This window comes from Artemia franciscana, chromosome 14 (assembly GCF_032884065.1).
Source record: "Artemia franciscana chromosome 14, ASM3288406v1, whole genome shotgun sequence".
In the NCBI taxonomy this organism is placed as follows: Eukaryota; Metazoa; Arthropoda; class Branchiopoda; order Anostraca; family Artemiidae; genus Artemia; species Artemia franciscana.
Window position 1 is genome coordinate 33,464,376 of NC_088876.1, and position 20,450 is coordinate 33,484,825.

At 34.0% G+C, this 20,450-nt stretch overlaps 1 protein-coding gene across 4 annotated transcripts in view; it reads left to right on the plus strand.

The window, feature by feature from the left end:
• Positions 1-20,450, plus strand: part of LOC136035608 (protein unc-50 homolog) — a 110,811-nt gene that overhangs the window by 73,722 nt on the left and 16,639 nt on the right. The window contains exons 1-3 of one of the 4 annotated variants that reach the window (XM_065717487.1): positions 9,868-10,040; positions 11,652-11,717; positions 17,830-17,950. The exons of 2 other annotated variants lie outside the window; for them this stretch is intronic. In XM_065717487.1, the coding sequence (XP_065573559.1) occupies positions 9,956-10,040; positions 11,652-11,717; positions 17,830-17,950 (272 nt within the window). In that variant the 5' untranslated portion in view covers positions 9,868-9,955. Of the gene's footprint in view, positions 1-9,867; positions 10,041-11,651; positions 11,718-17,829; positions 17,951-20,450 lie in introns of those variants that run through there. One more of the 4 variants, XM_065717490.1, reaches the window with a different exon arrangement.

A 20,450-nucleotide genomic window follows, 5' to 3' on the forward strand; every position in this document is an offset into this window, starting at 1 on the left:
TGAGGATGTCCAGTATTGTGCCACTAAGATGGTTTGCAGTATGAATAAATCTCCATATGAAGAAAGACTATGTTGTTTGAAGCTGCTAACACTGACATACTGAAGAAAAAGGGGTGATATGATTTTAACCAAAAAAATCTTTTCTAAAAACACCCTTCCCAAACTCTTCGCGCATCCCTGGCATTCTGGTACTAGAGGACATTCATTGAAGCTCGCCTTGCAGCAATTCACAAGTAGACATAGAAGTCATTTCTTCAGCCAAAGAGTCACCAATCTGTGGAATCAACTGTCTGAGGAAATAGTTTCTGCAACTTCAACCAACATGTTCAAGTCCCACCTTGATAAGGAATGCCTCTGCCAGGAGTTCCTTTTCAATTGTGAAGGTTCAAAGTCCTCCTGAAGAGTCTAGATCAACAACCACAACCTACACAAAATGAATTTGTTTTCATCACTGAAGCATGGATGGAAAATGCTTATATCACTCCAAGCTGCAACTTAAGGTAATAGACACTCCTTATGCAGATTCCAACCACCTCAGATTGTTCTTGAACATATTCCTTTTTTGTATCCCATCTGCTGCTTTACCTCCAGATATTTAAAAAAAGCCTTTGCCCCCTTCATTACAGAAAAAATCAGCAAAATATTCCCCAATTCCCGTTTTTAATTACTGTTTGTTTCTCCCCTCCTTCTATTAAATTTTTATTAACTTTAACCAGTTTTTATTGTTTATTTGATCATGATGTTTCCCAGTCTAATATATTGACTTAAGAATGATTTTTTCATTCTGGTATTTTTTGTTTGGGCATTTTTTGCCAGTTTTTTTGTTAGTTTTTGGGCATTTTTCTTAAATATGTATTGACTTTAAGGTACTGCTTGTAATTTAGATTTTGTTTTATCAGTTTAATTTTATGGCCCCTGTATTTATATATATACTTCTGAATTTTTAGGATTTTTTCTTGTGTGTGATGATTTTGATAAAATGATGGTATGTACTTTTACCAATTTTAAACAAATGAACTTTTTAAACTTATTTTTGATGTTTGTCTGTTTTTTTTGTTTTGACTCCAAAATATATATTCAATAGTTATTTTTTTTTAAAAACAAATCTGCTCTTATCATAAATCTTATCTCATCTAAAAGGCTGGTAGACATAAAATGGCACTTCCAGTATAAATTGTGTTGTAAGATAAAATGGCAAGATTACACTAATTATATAATTTCTTGATATAGGCTACTTTCTTAGCAGCTTGTCTATTCTGAAATTGTAGGTGCATTCATGGGAATGAGCCATTTAAACCAAATTTTTATATGTGCCAAACACACAAATTCTAACTGATTTATTTTGCATTGTTAGTTGATGTATCACTATTAGAATATCACGAAGAAAAAAATGTTTCTAACATCTAAGGCAGGAATGACTGCTGAATGAACTGATCCAGTTTAAAAACTGATGACTCAATTTATTTGTGGCTTACTTTTCTGCCATGGGAGAGCTTAGCTCATTTTCCTGGCAACAAGGGCTCACTTTTGCCCTGAGTCAAGACAGAGTTCGTTTTTGTAAAGAACAAGAATTTAGCTATTTCTGTGTTTTTGGGTTTTAGTTGTCATAGGAGCATGAGATAAGAGCTGAAGAAAAAAAAATATGAAGTTAATGACAACTACCCCATGCACCTCATCTACCTCATTGAGGAAGTCAATGACATCCTCACTACCATAACAGTCGTGGAACACAATAGAGAGTTAGCTTGGAGGATGATGCGGCTTGTCATACCCAACCATCTCACACACTCTATCCGAAGTTGCTGTTGTGCGGTGGTGCCAACTCTAAATTGCTGGAGAATGGTCCTTGAACCATACCTACCATGTGATCACCGTTACCGAGTGGGCTTAAATTGCATCTCTCCAGCACTCTCTAGTCCCTATGGTTTGTCACTTGACCTTAGCACAGCAACCAGATCTATCACCATCATCAACTACGTAGCATCACAGTTCTTGCAACTAATTCACTCCGAAGTGCGAATTAAGGTAATTAAGGTAAGGTAACTATAGAAGATGGTAATACACAGAGCTAACAGGCTGGACCAAAGAATTGTGAGCAATTACTTCCCATTGGCTTTGTCTGACACCAAAAACTGAAGCATATGATGCCACTCACCCTTAGTGATCAAGAATGATTTCCCTAGTCATATATCTGAAGGTTTACATTCTGAAGTACTTTTAAGGGGCTTTTTAGAAGCCCTTACTCACTCTCCTTACACCATGTCTCTCTTTCACAATTGTTGATTTGCACTGACACATAATTGTATATAATTTCATGAAATATGCAGCAAATTGGTTGAAATAATGACATTTTAAAATTTACATCAGGGACATTTTTCTCTAATAAGGAGGAAGGTATCATGTTGCAGCACCCTTTTTTCAGGCTTAGTCTAAATGAAAGGTCATTTGAGGTCAAAATGACCTCAAAAATTTGAGGTCAAATTTTTTCAGGCTTAGTCTAAATGAAAGGTCATTTGGGGTCAACTTTTTTCAGACTTAGTCTAAATGAAAGGTCATTTGAGGTCAAAATGTCATCAAAAATTTGAGGTCAAATTTTTTCAGGCTTAGTCTAAATGAAAGGTCATTTGAGGTCAAAATGACATACAAAATTTGAGGTCAAATTTTTTCAGTCTTAGTCTCAATGAAAGGAGATGGGGATCAATTCCTATCCCCACTGCCATATTCTTTCCATTATTTGTGTGAAGGCTTCTTGAGAGTTGACAACTTGGGCAGTGAAATGCACTTTTTAGGTATCTGGCAGCCCCTCCCCCCACTGCCTACACAACAAATCATCATATTTATTTCATAATTACTGTTTTGTTCTTTTGCATCATTTTATATAATTTTATGAAAAATTTAGTAAATTGGGCTTAATTAAATAAAGCTTTAAAATAAATGCCTGAAAAATTTTTCTCTAATAAGGAGGGAGGTATCACCCCACAACACCCTTACTCAGGCTTAGTGTGTACAAAGGGAGATGAGAGACTAATTTTTACCCCTTCTTCCATTCCCATTCTTATGTTTATCTGAAGGCTTATGGATAGTTAGACCATTGGGGCATTGAAACACACTGCACTGTGATTATAGTTGATGTGTAATTATACATTCTTCAGCATAATTTCATGAAAAACCAAGTTAATTAACATAGTAAGATAATTCATCATTGGCAATATTCTAGCAATGCTTATAGTAAAGACTCATAAGGCTTTAGTGCATTCTTATCCTTTTTTCCCCTGAGCCACTTCATATGAAATGGGTGGTCATACAAACTGTGAAGAGGTCTCATTCAATTGGAAATTGAAGGTTCTAGTGCCCTTTTTAAGAGTCATAAGTGATCAAAGGGCAACCGGCCCCCTTCCCATGCTCTTTTTTCCTAAATAATTCTGATAAAAATTCTGACAAAATCTTTTTTTCAAAATAGTCCAAAGGTCAAATAGCTATGCCTCCAGGGTTGACATAGCCCCCCCCCATAACGCCCTAGGGGAAGGCTGCAACTTACCCAAGATACCAAATGTTTGTGCCTAAGGTTTTTTTTTGAAAAAGGGGCATGTTTGATCCTGAGTCTCCAAAAATAGTATTAAGGTGAAACTCCAAGAAAATTTTGACAGGGGTGTCAAACAAAGTCAAGACATTTTAAGTGCATGTTTTTTGTCAAAAGGGTGTGTCAGCAATGTGTAAGGAACAGCTGAGGGTGTCAAGTTGAAAATTTTAGGGCATGTTGAGGGGGATATTGAAAAGTGATTGGAAGGCAACCAGTCACCCTCACCATCATTTTGAAATACCCTCCCCCTAAAGATTGTATAAAATTTTAGAAAAATTCGTTTTGTTCAAAATTGTCAAAAGACCTAATAAAGATGCCTATAGGAATGTCATGTCCTCCACAGCCTTGGGCAAAGATTGTAAATTATATAATTTGACCATTGTTCACATTTTGGATTTATTACTGGTATATGTAAGTTGAAAATTTGATAGAGGCATTGAAAAGTAGTTGGAGTGCAACCAACTGGGGGGGGGGAAACCTAAAATCTTGGAGAACGCTTAGAGCGGAGGGATCGGGATAAAACTTGGTAGTAAAAATAATCATAAGTCCTAGATACATGATTGGCATAACCGGAACGGATCTGCTCTCTTTGGGGGAGTTGGGGGGAGGAGGGTTAATTCTGAAAAATTAAAAAAATGAGGTATTTTTAACTTACGAAGTAGCGATCGGATCTTAATGAAATTTGATGTTTAGAAGGATATCGTGTCACAGGGCTCTTATTTTAAATCCTGACAAGATCCGGTGACACTGGGGGGAGTTGGGGGGAACCTAAAATCTTGGAAAACGCTTAGAATGGAGGGATCGGGATGAAACTTGGTGGGAAATATAATCATAAGTCCTCGATACGTGATTGACATAACCGGAACGGATCTGCTCTCTTTGGGGGAGTTGGGGGAGAGGGTTAATTCTGAAAATTAGAAAAATGAGGTATTTTTAACTTACAAAGGAGTGATCAGATCTAAATGAAATCTGATGTTTGGAAGGATATCATGTCTCAGAGCTCTTATTTTAAATCCTGACCGGATCCGGTGAAGGGGAATTTGGGGGGTGGAACCTAAAATCTTGGAAAACGCTTAGAGTGGAGGGATCAGATGAAACTTGGTGGGAAAAATAAGCACAAGTCCTAGATATGGAATTGACATGACCGGAGCGGATCTGCTCTCTTTGGGGGAGTTGGGGGGAAGGGTTAATTCTAAAAAATTAGAAAATATGAGGTATTTTTAACTTATGAAAGAGTGATCGTATCTTAATAAAATTTCATATTTAGAAGGACCTCGAAAGACAGCGGATCCGTTCCGGTTATGTCAATCACGTATCGAGGACTTGTGATTATATTTCCCATCAATTTTCATCCCGATCCCTCCATTCTAAGTGTTTTCCAAGATTTTGGGTCCCCCAACTCCCCCCAATGTCACCGGATCTTGTCGGGATTAAAATAAGAGCTCTGAGACACGATATCCTTCTAAACATCAAATTTCATTAAGATCCGATCACTCCTTCGTAAGTTAAAAATACCTCATTTTTTAAATTTTACAGAATTAACCCTCCTCCTCCAACTCCCGCAAAGAGAGCTTATCCGTTCCGGTTATGTCAATCACGTATCTAGGACTTCAAATTTCATTAAGATCAGATCACTTCTTCGTAAGTTAAAAATACCTCATTTTTTCTAATTTTTCAGAATTGACACCCCCCCCCCAACTCCCCAAAACAGAGCAGATCCATTCAGGTTATGTCAATTATCTAGGACTTGTGCTTATTTTCCCCGCCAAGTTTCATTCCGATCCCTCCACTCTAAGCGTTTTCCAAGATTTTAGGTTTCCCCCTCCCCCCCAATGTCATCGGATCCGGTCGGGATTTAAAATAAGAGCTCTGAGACACGATATCCTTCCAAACTTCAAATTTCATTAAGATCAGATCACTCCTTTGTAAGTTAAAAATACCTAATTTTTTCTAATTTTTCAGAATTAACCCCCCCCCCCCCCAACTCCCCAAAACAGAGTAGATCCGTTCAGGTTATGTCAATTATGTAGGACTTGTGCTTATTTTTCCCACCAAGTTTCATTCCGATCCCTCCACTCTAAGCGTTTTCCAAGATTTTAGGTTCAGTATCATCCCAATCCCTCCACTCTAAGCGTTATCACAGATTTTAGGCCCCCCCCTCAATTCCCCCCAGTGTCACCGGGTCTGGTTGGGATTTAAAATAAGAGCTCTGAGACGCAATATCCTTCCAAACATCAATTTTTATTAAGATCCCATCAACTGTTTGTAAGTTAAAAATACTTCATTTTTTCTATTTTTCCGAATTTAGGGGCCCCCACTCCCCCCAGGTAGTGAAATCGGAAAAAAACTATTTCTAATTTAATCTGGTCCGGTCCCTGGTACGCCTGACAAATTTCATCGTCCTAGCTTACCTGGAAGTGCCTAAAGTAGCAAAACCAGGACAGACCATCAGACAAACCAACAGAATTTGCGATTGCTATATGTCACATGGTTAATACTAAGTGCCATAAAAACCAGACATTACAAAGCCAAAAAAAAAAATGAAAAAAGGGGGAGGGGAATCAGCAAACAAATATAAAACTTGGGCAGCACCAGCACCAATAAAAAAAAGAGAAACGAGCCGGATGTTTGTTTATTTTTTCAGTAATGAATGGGACAACAGTTTTTTTTTCATATCTGGAAGTACTGTATCTAACAGGACACAAGGAAAGAATAGGCTGAGGAATGACCCAAGGAGGGTGGAATCTAGTTGAGGAGTGTCTTTTCAAAAAACGTGTTCTATACGGGGATTTTTCGTTGCATACTTAAAGAAACGGAGGCGCAACATACCTCTCATGTTTACAAGTGTTTTTTAACCTAGCTTTATTTTTAGAAGAAAAGGCTATATAACTTTACCTTCTTTGAAAATTATTTGTAGGATTCTTTTATAGAAAGATCCAATTTCTTCTGACTTTCCCTAGATGCCAGTTTAATTTGACCTGACTCTTACCATGATGTCAAAGTAGACAAGCATATTCGAGGAGGGGTCGGAAAAGCAAGTACATGAGTCCTTAAAGAGGGGGAGTGGGATGCCATATTTGTTTAGAAGCTCAAGGACAGGGATAGATGCAGTAGCTTAATGGCTGATATTTTATCATAGATACCCGACTTTTGAATCAGAATAAAGTGTGCCGCCAAGCAATTTAAAGGAGGACACAAATTTCAGGAGGGATAGGAGTAAGAATATGGGGTTGGGATCTAAGGAAACAAATTGGCATCATCATGTATCTAGAATGGCTTACTTTCATGCCAAAAAAGAGGCAGCTTGTGCAATATCATTGAGGATGCTCATAGGGTCAATCATTTAACCTCTATAGCAAGGTTCAGCATCCATAAGGTCACCGTCACATTTCCAGTTGTGAGGAAACTTCTTAGTCAGGCTGTTAACAATGTCCAAGAATAGGATGGGTCTTGGGTAGCGCCTTGGGGTACTCCATTGTGGACAGGGAGAGAATTGGAATAATTTTTCAGTTATTTGACTGCTTGTGATCTATTTGATTAGAAGGATTCGCCAGGGAAGATCTAATATTCAATTTAGTGACAAGCTTCTGAGCCAAATATGACTCTGGAGCATCGACGTTCCGAAAAGCGGATGAAGATTTACTAGATGCTTTCCAGAGAAACTGCCTATGGATTTTTCTGGGTACCTGGCTGACTGACCGTATTTCAAAAAGTAGGCTGTACGAAAAATGTGGTTCAATCCCGCTTTCTAGGGCTATAATGAAAGAAAGGTTGAGATGGCTAGGTCACGTTCTGCATATGAAGGATGACAGATTGCCGAAGATTATCCTCGTCGGCTATCCGTCTAGGGATAAACGGAAAACAGGTCGTCCTCGACTGGGGTGGGAGGATGTCACAAAGAAAGATTTAAAGGAAATGAGAACTTCCTGGGAGGGTGTAAAGAGGGAGGCTTTGAGTAAATTGGGATGGAGGAGGAGAATGTGTAGATGTGTCGGCCACGGGCGGCTTGGTGCTGCGGTCAGTTGTTAGTAGTAGTGGTAGTAGTGACAAGTTTTCCAACTAATATACTGTAATTAGCAATATATTATGATTTTTCCAAAGGTGGTCTTAAGATGAACAAGGTAATGAGAAGTTTGAAGTGGATTTGAGTTTCTCAGATTGCCTCAAGTCGGTAAGAGGTTGGATCTATTCCTTAAGCCAATCTGCAAGGCATTCTTCATATATTCTCGAGAATATTAGAGTGAGAGAAATACCTTGAAGTGGAGAATAAGGGATGCTGTGAGGTATAGAGCAAATGCCTATTATTCTCAAATGTTGCTTCCTAAATTCTCGTCTAGGGACTTGCTCTTAATATACTGCCAGCTGAAAGCTCGACATCTTCTTTTAAATGATATTCCTTTTTATTGGGGGCTACATTACTAGGGAGCACAAAAAAACAGAATTATGTCACCAGTAGGCCTATCACCTTAAGGTCAACTGGCCTGCTTACCTGTCAATATCTTCATAAGCCAAACTAGGCCTACAATGTCCAGAAAGGATTTTACTTTAAATAATTCTTGAAAATGGAAAATCCTAAAAAACCTAAGCTTTATTTTCTCTACTTCTTATGATGCAAATACAGCTCCGGTAGTATGATTTATAGATATTAATATTTATGGCTTAATCTTTCCTGGATTTTGGATAAACCTTTTCAGCAGGGAGTGGGCAGACCGCTTCCTCTGCCTCTTGTCAATGCTTCTGTCAGAGAAAAACCTATCCTGTTTTTAGTGTCATTTCGACTCTTATTTTGACTTCAATTTTATAGGTATGGATGTTTTTCTGCATCTGCTAAACGATATAAGTTCTTAAGAAGGCTGCTAAAATTTCATCAAATGGACTTCGAATTTGCTTCGATAGAACAATCTATCCTGTTTTTAGTGTCATTTCGACTCTTATTTTGGCTTTAATTTTATAGGTATGGATGTTTTTCTGCATCTGCTAAACGATATAAGTTCTTAAGAAGGCTGCTAAAATTTCATCAAATGGACTTCGAATTTGCTTTTTGGCAAATTCGACTCTTATTTTGACTTTAATTTTATAGGTATGGATGTTTTTCTGCATCTGCTAAACGATATAAGTTCTTAAGAAGGCTGCTAAAATTTCATCAAATGGACTTCGAATTTGCTTCGATAGAACAATCTATCCTGTTTTTAGTGTCATTTCGACTCTTATTTTGACTTTAATTTTATAGGTATGGATGTTTTTCTGCATCTGCTAAACGATATAAGTTCTTAAGAAGGCTGCTAAAATTTCATCAAATGGACTTCGAATTTGCTTTTTGGCAAATTCGACTCTTATTTTGACTTTAATTTTATAGGTATGGATGTTTTTCTGCATCTGCTAAACGATATAAGTTCTTAAGAAGGCTGCTAAAATTTCATCAAATGGACTTCGAATTTGCTTTTTGGCAAATTCGACTCTTATTTTGACTTTAATTTTATAGGTATGGATGTTTTTCTGCATCTGCTAAACGATATAAGTTCTTAAGAAGGCTGCTAAAATTTCATCAAATGGACTTCGAATTTGCTTCGATAGAACAATCTATCCTGTTTTTAGTGTCATTTCGACTCTTATTTTGGCTTTAATTTTATAGGTATGGATGTTTTTCTGCATCTGCTAAACGATATAAGTTCTTAAGAAGGCTGCTAAAATTTCATCAAATGGACTTCGAATTTGCTTTTTGGCAAATTCGACTCTTATTTTGACTTTAATTTTATAGGTATGGATGTTTTTCTGCATCTGCTAAACGATATAAGTTCTTAAGAAGGCTGCTAAAATTTCATCAAATGGACTTCGAATTTGCTTCGATAGAACAATCTATCCTGTTTTTAGTGTCATTTCGACTCTTATTTTGACTTTAATTTTATAGGTATGGATGTTTTTCTGCATCTGCTAAACGATATAAGTTCTTAAGAAGGCTGCTAAAATTTCATCAAATGGACTTCGAATTTGCTTTTTGGCAAATTCGACTCTTATTTTGACATAATTTTATAGGTATGGATGTTTTTCTGCATCTGCTAAACGATATAAGTTCTTAAGAAGGCTGCTAAAATTTCATCAAATGGACTTCGAATTTGCTTCGATAGAACAATCTATCCTGTTTTTAGTGTCATTTCGACTCTTATTTTGACTTTAATTTTATAGGTATGGATGTTTTTCTGCATCTGCTAAACGATATAAGTTCTTAAGAAGGCTGCTAAAATTTCATCAAATGGACTTCGAATTTGCTTTTTGGCAAATTCGACTCTTATTTTGACATAATTTTATAGGTATGGATGTTTTTCTGCATCTGCTAAACGATATAAGTTCTTAAGAAGGCTGCTAAAATTTCATCAAATGGACTTCGAATTTGCTTTTTGGCAAACTATTAATCTATTCATTTCGCCGCAAAAAGTTTACAGAAACTTTCAGTATCGAAAACGTAAGTATTTGGTTATATTTTATACAAAAAATATCGTAATTTAGAAATAGTTTTTTGAGGAAACGTTAATAGTCAAACGCACCTATCGTAAATAATACCATAAAGCCTTAATTTTTTCAATGTCCTTGCCAAGTGGCTAGTGCGCTTAACTTGAGACCTTTGTCCGCGAAGACAGGGATTCGAGTCCCGTATTGCTGGCTATTTGGTTAGAAACAAAATAGCCGGGTGTCTGTGACGGGTGAGAACGGGTGTCTGTGACGTGACTCTCTAAGTTTCTGCCAGAGTCGACTCAGCTTTAAATGGCTACCTGGAGAAATCCGGGGAAGGTAAACAGGAAAGGTGTGTGAAGGCACAGGACGGCCTCCCCCTTCCATTCCACTTACTGGCTGAAGTGCCATGAAACGGAGATCAGCACCGCCGATAGGGATTGTAAAATCCAATGCATCTTTCTTTGCATTTCTTTCACCTTGTCCTCCTGCTTCCATTATTTATTAGCAGTGCTTTTTCTAAATAAATTAAAAGCATCTCCTCTTCCTGAGCTATTGTACTCGCCTCAATTTTTTCTCTCACATATTGTGGGAAAAAACATGGCTAAAGTGTACCTTTGTCTTTAAATCTCACCCAACCCTGCCTCAGGGAAATGTTGAGAGAGATAGTAAAACAACCCCTCCTCCTAAGTTTTGGACCCGTCAGCAGCCTTTCTTGAAGTAGTATCATTTCCATATTATTGCCTGTTTTCTGACTTATGGAGCCTGCATATTTAGATTCTAGTTTTTTAATCAAGTTTTGATCGCTTCTATGGTACATACAGAATTTAAGAGAGAGAAAACGGGTATAATTTAAATATAAAAAAAAACAGCAAACTAAATAATGAGATCTGAATATTTCGATTCCACATCCGGAAGTCTTTATCTACGATAAAAAAAAATGCAAAAAAACATTGCACGTATAGTACATAAGTTTTCTTTTCGATCTATATTATCTCGATCCATAAGTTCGATCTGAAATTATACGAGACACAGTTTGGTGTAGTATTAATAATCCTTTGTCATTTTTGGGTGCTTATTCAGGTTTTTTTTTGCAGTATTTTGGAGGTTATTTTAACTTTAATTTTGTTTTTTTTTTGCATTTTTTTTTGTATTTTTTTTGTCGTAGATAAAAACTCCCGGATGTGGAATCGAAATAAAGTTTAGTTATTATTTAAAGTTTCTTTTTTTTTGTTCCGCTGTTTTATTTAAATCTTACGAGTTTTTCTCTCTCTTAAATTCTGTGAATGGATAAGCACCGTGGTCTAAGAAATTATTTCTGTAACACATAAATATCATTTGGCTATTATATGATTATTTTCTTTTGATTTCTTACTATTTTACCATTATTTTACTTATCACTATTTTACTTACTGTATTACTATCCTACTACTATCCCTTTCCTATTTTTGCATTAATATTCTACTGTTATTTTACTTGTTATTATTATTTTTTAACCTGCTATTATTACTTTTTTACTATTGTTTCACTCTGATTTTCTTTTCTTTATTTTCTTAGTATTTTCTTTAGCTCACACATACAAATGTCTAACTATTTTATTCTTTAAATATTTTTTTCTTTGTAGAGAGCAAATCCCAGTTTGCTAGAGACGATCCAGCCTTCCTTGTCTTATTAGGTGTATGGATATGTAGTAAGTATGATCTTATTTTTGTTTTTTGAAAAAAAACATGGAATTTGGACAATGTAAATATTATTAGTTACATTATAAACTATAATAATAATTATTGTTTGTTAGTTATAATATAAACTATTAGTTTTGACCTAATTTTTACCTATAAGAATGTCACACATGTAATGGTTTTTACCTTTGTAAGTGTAAAAAAGAATGATGCAAATGTAAAGGCAATCTTTGACATTATTCCATTTTGAAGACACCGATTTCCCCTGAAAATCGCCACTTTTCCTGATCTTCCCTGAAAAATGATTTCCCCTAATTTCCCCTGAAAACTAAATTTTTCTTAATTACTACTTAAAGGGGTCTGAAGTGCTTGCAACATTTAAACTTCTTAAACGAGACTGAATTCTGCGATTTATAAAAATCATAAATCGATTACTGAAATATTTTCTTGGAATTTTGAACATCACAAAACTATTATTTTAAAAATTGTATTATACTTGTACAAAATATACTATTTTTAGTATTATTTTTTTATATGCAAACAAAGGGGGATTTATGTACCAATGAAATCAAAATAAAAACATTTTATGTTTTTATTTTGTCTCTTTTATGTATTTCTATCCCTTTCTTCTATGTTTCTTGTTACACCCCTAAACGAGCTAATATTTAATCTTTAATCTTTTACGCAAATAAGATTGTATCTTCATCCTCATTTCCTGCTCTTCATTTCCACGTCTCATTTTAGGATAATTCGGATATTCTTTTTATATTATTATTAGGATATTATTTTAGGATATTCTATCAATGGTTCAATGTTTTTTGTGAATTATTTTTCGTTCTTTCATAGTCACATATCATTTTGCCTGTTACATATTATAGACCTGTGTAGTTTAAAGGAGGAAATTTAAAGGAGTAGTAAATAGTGCAATTTTCCATATACTACCAAAGAGAATACTGATACCCGAATAACTACTGATACCCGAAAAACGTGATTTTTGAAGGTTTTATTGTGGTATTTCTAAAAAGACAAAATTCTTAGGAAGTTTTGAGTTTTTTTTGAGGGTTGCCGCCTTGAAGCGTTAAAATAAATAAGCAAATGTAATTGGGCAAATTTGACAACGCCTTTCGTCAGTAAAAATCTCAGACAATAACAATCTGTTTACTCCCATAGACAACTTAACCTTCAAAGAAGAGCTACATCTTCTTAAACTGTTGGTGTCATACGCTTTTGCTTATTTAGTGGTGATTTATCATCCACGTATCTATTTTTCAAAATTTGACGCCTAATACTACCAAAAACTACATCTGATGGAATTTTTTGTTGAAAATGGAATTCTCCTTTTTTCCTTGTTTTTGGAATATACATGTTTGTATATGTTTCCACTTCGCCAATACAAACTATCAAATCCATTTCCACGGTCTTTGCAACTTTGAAATTTAAATCAGGCAGAAATTTGTAAACAGTAAAATGTAGTGGCCGGCCACCACCAATTAAAAACCTCAAAATAATTTGGCTTATCTTAAACCACATACGGAATTAGCGAAATGTTGCTGAATTTATAATTATGAATTTATATATACGACGTTACTATTTTTTTTTCACAGACCATACTGCCTTTCTATGACTAAACAAATAAGATTTTCAATAGGGATACGTCAATGTTTTCAATAGTTTCAATAGGAAACAGGAAATTTGTAAGAAGGAAATTTTGGTTTATCAATGAGATTTGTCAGTAGCTCAGTTTTTAATGTTAGTGTTTTAATTAAGGGCCAATTACGTCGTTGCATGGGCGTAATTTCGATATTTCAACTGGGTTGAGAGCAAGAGGGGATCCATATGTGGTGAGTGGGGCAGGCAGGTATGGGATATCCTTTAGGGAAAGGGGGATTCCAGAGGCCCTCCCACAGAAAATTTATGAAACTACGAGCCTAAACGTGTATTTAAGCTGCTCAAAAACTCATTACCCTCTTATTTTCTATTAATAAAGTCGTAGAGACTAGCCGTTGCAATGAATTTCTAAATTTTGAATTCTATTATAAACTCGAGATCTTTAATCGGTCACGACATTAAAATTCGACTCGCAGCGATAAGGTAGACCTCCCTCGTTTCAGTTTAGTCCAAGAGACCTCTGAAGTACAAAGAAGATCTTTCTGCCATGTGTATCTAGTACCAAGAGATTTAATATGTAGAGATATATTAGTATCGATTTAATAGATGTATACAGATTTGATTCAAAATAGGTACATTTAGTATTAAAAGAATGATTGAAAAGAGAAAAGAAGAGAGATGAGAACAAGAATGAAGAGAGAGGAAAAACTATCTCAAATGGTTTTGAAAAGAAGTTGCTTGCACGACGTTAGCGGCTTGCACACTAACCGAGTCAAAACTTAAGTGTTTTTTTTTTGCCTACTAGCCTTTGTAACGATTTTCAAAACCTGCTTATACGACTTAAACGCTACTTAAGACAAATATTAATCATTTTACTGAAAAACATTAATCATTAACTTTTTACGAAGCTCCTTAGTTTTTTTCATAGGTTGAATAAACCTAATAATACATATTGTTTATGTATTATATATATATATATATATATATATATATATATATATATATATATATATATATATATATATATATTTAATATACATATTATGTATATTCAAGGTATATAAAGGTTTAGTAAGGACTTTTAAACAAATGACATTAGTTTTATTCATAGTCTACTTGAAAGCCACTATTTTGTTAGAGTTTTCTTTTGCTTGTTTGTACTATTTCAAACTGGATTGTTCAGACTTAGATTGTTTCAAAATTGGAAGTTTTTATGAAGTTCATATTTTCATCAGTGTTGCCACGTTGAACAGTAAAAACATATAATCGAAAGTCATTAGTTAAATTTGACAGTGCTTTTCGTCCGTGAAAGTTCATACATCAAGGGTATGTTGAATCCCAAAGAGAATTGCACCTTCAAAGGGAAGCTACGCCTTCTTATGCTGCTTTTAGCTTACTTTTTACTGATTTTTTTGTCACGTTTTTTTTAATTGCATATGCAGATTTTTATGCCTTGGCAACGCTGACCAGTGATAATGCTTGGCTTCCTTGCTAAATTTAACAACGCTTTTGGTCCATCATAAGTCAAACATTAAAAAGCTGTTGATTCTCAAAATTTGGCTTAGTAGTTGAAAACACTGGGAATTCAAATTTTAATGAAAAAGACTCGATTTGAATTTATGGATTTTTTGATAGTAGCGGATAACAGATTAAAAAAAAACAACAAGAAACATGAAGAAAAATCAGCGAGAAATAAAGGAAAAACATCAAACAGCTTAAGTAGCTTTAAACAAGAAAATTAAATTTAAAAAACAAGAAATATGAAGAAAAATCAGTGAGAAATAAAGGAAAAACATCAAACAGCTTAAGAAGCTTTAAAAAAGAAAAATTTAATTAAAAAATTAAATTTAAAAAACAAGAAACATGAAGAAAAATCAGTGAGAAATAAAGGAAAAACATCAAACAGCTTAAGAAGCTTTAAAAAAGAAAAATTTAATTAAAAAAGTTAAATTTAAAAAAACAAGAAACGTGAAGAAAAATCAGTGAGGAATTAAGGAAAAACATCAAACAGCTTAAGAAGCTTTAAACAAGAAAAATGTAATTTAAAAAATTAAATCAAACAGTTCGTGGTAACGAACTGTAGTAAGGAGCGACCCAGCTCAATAGTAAACGAAACTCTAAAAAACGGAATTTTGATGCTAATATATACATCAAAAGAATAAGTTTTTCATGCTGATTTTAAATATATAAGTTTCATCAAATTTAGTCTTTGTCATCAAAAGTTACGAGCCTAAAAAAATTTGCCTTATTTTAGAAAATAGGGGAAAACGCCCCCTAAAATTCACAGAATCTTAACGAAAGTCACACCATCGCATTCGGCGTATCAGAGAATCCTCTAGCAAAATTTTCAAGCTCCTATCTACAAAAGTGTGGAATTTCGTATTTTTTGCCAGAAGACAAATCACGGGTGCGTGTTTATTTGTTTGTTTTTTTGTTTGTTTATTTTTTCAGGGGTCATCGTATCGACCAAGTGGTCCTAGAATGTCGCAAGAGGGCTCATTCTAACGGAAATGAAAAGTTCTAGTGCCCTTTTTAAGTGATCAAAAAATTGGAGGGCACCTAGGCCCCCTCCCACAATCATTTTTCTCCAAAGTCAACAGATCAAAATTTTGAGATAGCCATTTTGTTCCGCATAGTCAAAAACCATAATAAATATGTCTTTGGGAATGACTTACCCCCCTCCCCCACAGTCTCTGCTGGAGGGGCTGCAAGTTACAAACTTCGACCAGTGTTTACATATAATAATGGCTATTGGGAAGTGTACAGTCGTTTTCAGGGGATTTTTTTTTGGTTTTGGGGGTGGGTTGAGGGGAGGGGGCTATGTGGGAGGATCTTTCCTTGGAGAAATATGTCATGGGGGAACAGAAATTCAATGAAAAGGGCGCAGGATTTTCTAAAATTGCTATAAAAAAATGAAAAAATAAACATGGATAAGTTTTTTCAATTGAAAGTAAAGAGTAGCATTGAAACTTAAAACGAACAGAGATTACTAAGCATATGATTGGTTCAAAAAATACTTTAGCATAAAGAGCGAGGTATTTAGGAGGAGATAAATACCTCGCTCTTTATGCTATAGTATTTTTAGTAATTTCAACTATTTATTCTACGGCCTTTCTGATTCAGGGGTCATTCTTAAAAAATTGGGACAAAACTTACGATTTAGTGTAAAGAACGAGATATTAACGAGGGTACAAACCCCCTCATATACATAATAAAAATTAAAGAATATAAAAGTTTGTTACGTAAGTTAATTCTTAAGTTACGTATATTTTTTACTAATAAAAAAATTTGTTAAAAATTAAAATTTATAGTTGCCTTTTTATGTAACCGAAAAATCGCATGGCAACTAGGCCTCCTTCCCCATCCCTTATTTCTCAAAATCGCCTGATCAAAACTAAGAGAATGCCATTTAGCCAAAAAAGGAATTAATATGCAAATTTCATTTTAATAATTTATGTGTGTAGAGCCAAAATCAAACATGCATTAATTCAAAAACGTTCAGAAATTACATAAAAAAACTAGTTTTTTAACTGAAAGTAAGGAGCGACATTAAAACTTAAAACGAACAGAAATTACTCCGTATATGAAATGGGTTGTCCCCTCCGCAATCTCTCGCTCTTTACGCTAAAGTTTGACTGTTTGCCACGATTCTGCTTTTTAAAACAATTAAAAGCTTTAGCGTAAAGAGCGAGGGATTGCGGAGGGGACAACCCATTTCATATACGGAGTAATTTCTGTTCGTTTTAAGTTTTAATGTCGCTCCTTACTTTCAGTTAAAAAAACTAGTTTTTTTATGTAAGTTTAACGTGAAGAAAAATAAGTGAGAAATAAAGGAAAAACATCAAACAGCTTAAGAAGCTATAGCTGATTTTTGGTGGTGTAGTTGTCTCTGGGCTTTAACAGGCTGTTAATGTTTGAATTTTTGTTGACGAAAAGAGTTGTCAAATTTATGATAATTTGTTTTCACAATTCAGCGTCGTAACACTGACTCAAATTTCAGAACTGGCCTAAAACCGTCACAATTTTTAAATAAATGAAAGAAAAATTAGAAAATTGTGGTTTTTAGGTATGAACCAGCCTAAGGGTCCAAGGGGGGGATGTTTTGAAGTTCTTCGGAGCAATTATAGTTTCTGCATTCTGTGCATACTTTTTTTTTCATTATAGCTTACGATATAGAAATAGTTTAAAATACGTATAATTTATGAAATAGCCTATATGTATAAATTATGCGTATATTTATGAATTTTTTATTGTACCTATACGATATAAAAATTGTTTAAAATATGAATAATTTGTGAATTGTACGTATTTATACGTATATATTATATCTATATTTATGAATTTTTTTTTGTACCAGTACGATATAAAAATCGTTTAAAATTGTATAATTTATGAATTGTACATATTTATACGTATATATTATGTGTATATTTATGAATTTTTTTATTGTAGCTATACGATATAAAATCGTTTAGAAAATCGTATAATTTATGAATTATAGCTTTATCTTTACAGTCACGTCAATCGCATTCAAATTTGTGCTGGATCTCCACTTTGTGGGTTTTGTCAAATTCTTGTTGTACACACTATTCGTTGACTGCATAGCTGTGTCTGTTGTTGTTGCAAGTGTATCATGGTATGTACTTCGTTTAATTGATATGTAGTGTATATGTGTTATCTTGAACATATATTAACAATGGTGCAATTAATCTCTGGGGGATGAACCAGATGCCTTCTTTGTAGAGGTGGCTCGAATAATTAATGCTCACCGAATCACGTGAAGTTTCGTATGCATTTATTACGAATTTGTGTTTTAATTTTTGCATTTAATTTTGGCTAATTTTTAGAGAAACGACAGTTCTCCTTTTAGGTTTTTCTATTTTTCCTCTCTCCTTTTAGTTCTCCTTTTTAGTTATCCTTTAAAACTAACTTTTAACTTTAGCGAAAACTTGCACTGCTTTCTATAAAAATCTGCATCTACAAAATTTAATAGTTTAAAAAAATTCTAATTTAACTGCTTTTCATAAAAGAAAGTTCTTCTAATTCGTGTAATGTGCTTTTAATGACAATTTTTTTTCTCAAACTTCCTGCAGCGAATCTTTAACAAATTTTAATCTGATATCTAAAGAAATTTACGTATGTTCTGCTAAACTTGAAATCCTGAGGATAGGGGTTGGGTCTCGCTGGTTATTTGGTTTGGAACGGGGGTTAGTGGCGTGAACCTGTAAGCTCAACAAGAGTCGACCCAGCTCTAAATGGATACCTGGAGAAATCTGGGGAAAAAACACGAGAAGTGTTGGATGATTTACCCCCAACCACGCACTGCACTCCCGGCCGAAGGCATCGAATCAGGAGATCAGTACCTCCGCAGCGCAGACCATTGCTCAGCACGCGAGTTCATGCTGATAAAACTGAAAAAGTTCAGCTCTATAGACAAATATCTTGTCTGATTATATATAAATTTGTTTGGAATGTATTCTTTCATCTGGAACTCTTTTTCTGTTCATATTTAGAAAATTGATAGTCAGTCCTTCACCTTTCCTCAAAAGAACCGTTTTTCTTTACAGTTATCACCTTTTTAATATCTCAATTTTCAATCAAATTTGAATATTATTATTTTGATAGAAGCTATTTTGGGAAACTAAAACTGTTCTTTAGAAAAAAGTTCTATAATTATATATTGACATAAAGGGTGCCAACGTGGGGGGAAGGAGGAATCGCTGCTGAAGATTTCAGCAGCGAAGTGTTGGAAGACACTTTTTTGTATCTTTACTGAAAACATTCAAAAAACAAATCTATACCCCTTCCCTTACATTATCGTCGTTTGAATACTTTATTCTGGTATATTCATTTAAGGAAAAAACTAAAATCAACAAAAAAGTGTTGGGAAAAACATTTTTGTATCTTTACGGAAAAAATTCAAAAGACAAATCAATACCACTTCCCGTACACTATCCTCGTTTGAATACCTTTTTTTTGGTATATTCATTGCAGAAAATAACTGAAATCAACAAAAAAAGTGTTGGAAGACACTTTTTTGTATCTTCACTGAAAACATTCAAAAAACAAATCTATACCCCTTCCCTTACATTATCGTCGTTTGAATACTTTATTCTGGTATATTCATTTAAGGAAAAAACAAAAATCAACAAAAAAGTGTTGGGAAACACTTTTTTGTATCTTTACGGAAAAAATTCAAAAAACAAATCAATACCCCTTCCCTTACATTATCCTCGATTGAATACCTTTTTTTGTATATTCATTGCATGAAATAACTAAACAAAATAGTGTTGGAAGACACTTTTTTTGTATCTTTACTGAAAACATTCCAAAAACAAATCAATACCCTTTCCCTTACATTATCGTCATTTGAATACTTAATTCTGGTATATTCATTCAAGGAAATAACTAACCTCAACAAAAAAGTTTTGGGAAACACTTTTTTGTATCTTCAATGCCCAAACAAATCAATGCCCTTCTCTTACATTTTCGTCGTTTGGTGCCCCTGATCGACATACCTGAAATTCTGAATATAAAATGCTTTAATATTAAGTTGGAGAAAAATAAATTGCAGTTGAAGCAAATTCTTTTTCATAAAAGAAATCCCAGCTATTCACTAGAAAATTTAAGTTCGATTTCTAATGAAAATTTACAGCATTTTCTATAAAACTTTGAACTTTAGTACATCTGCTCGATAAAAAAGACGTATTATTTTATTATGTGCAAATTTGTGTGTAATTTTTTTTTATTCTCGTGTTCTTTTAGCTTTATTTTTCTATTTGGTTTTAGAAAGATCATAGCAAATTTTTCATCTTCCATTGAAAGAGTTGTTTCCTTAATAGATATTTTCTTTTGAATCTATATCTTTTAGAATGTCAATTTTTTAATTAAGCTTGACCTTGTTTAATAAAGCTGAGAATTCGAATTTAAGTTTAATTAATTTTAAATTTAAGCTTCTTTAATAAGTTTGGGAAATGGAAAACACGAAAATACGCTAAAAACACGAGTTAGCAACTCCTTCCCGGAAATTTTAAAAATGCCTTTTTTGTATTTTGATTGAAAAATAAAAAAGAAATAAGCCTTTAGATTTTGAGAAATTGTTTTTTTAAATATTTGCCTTCTCATATTTCCATGAA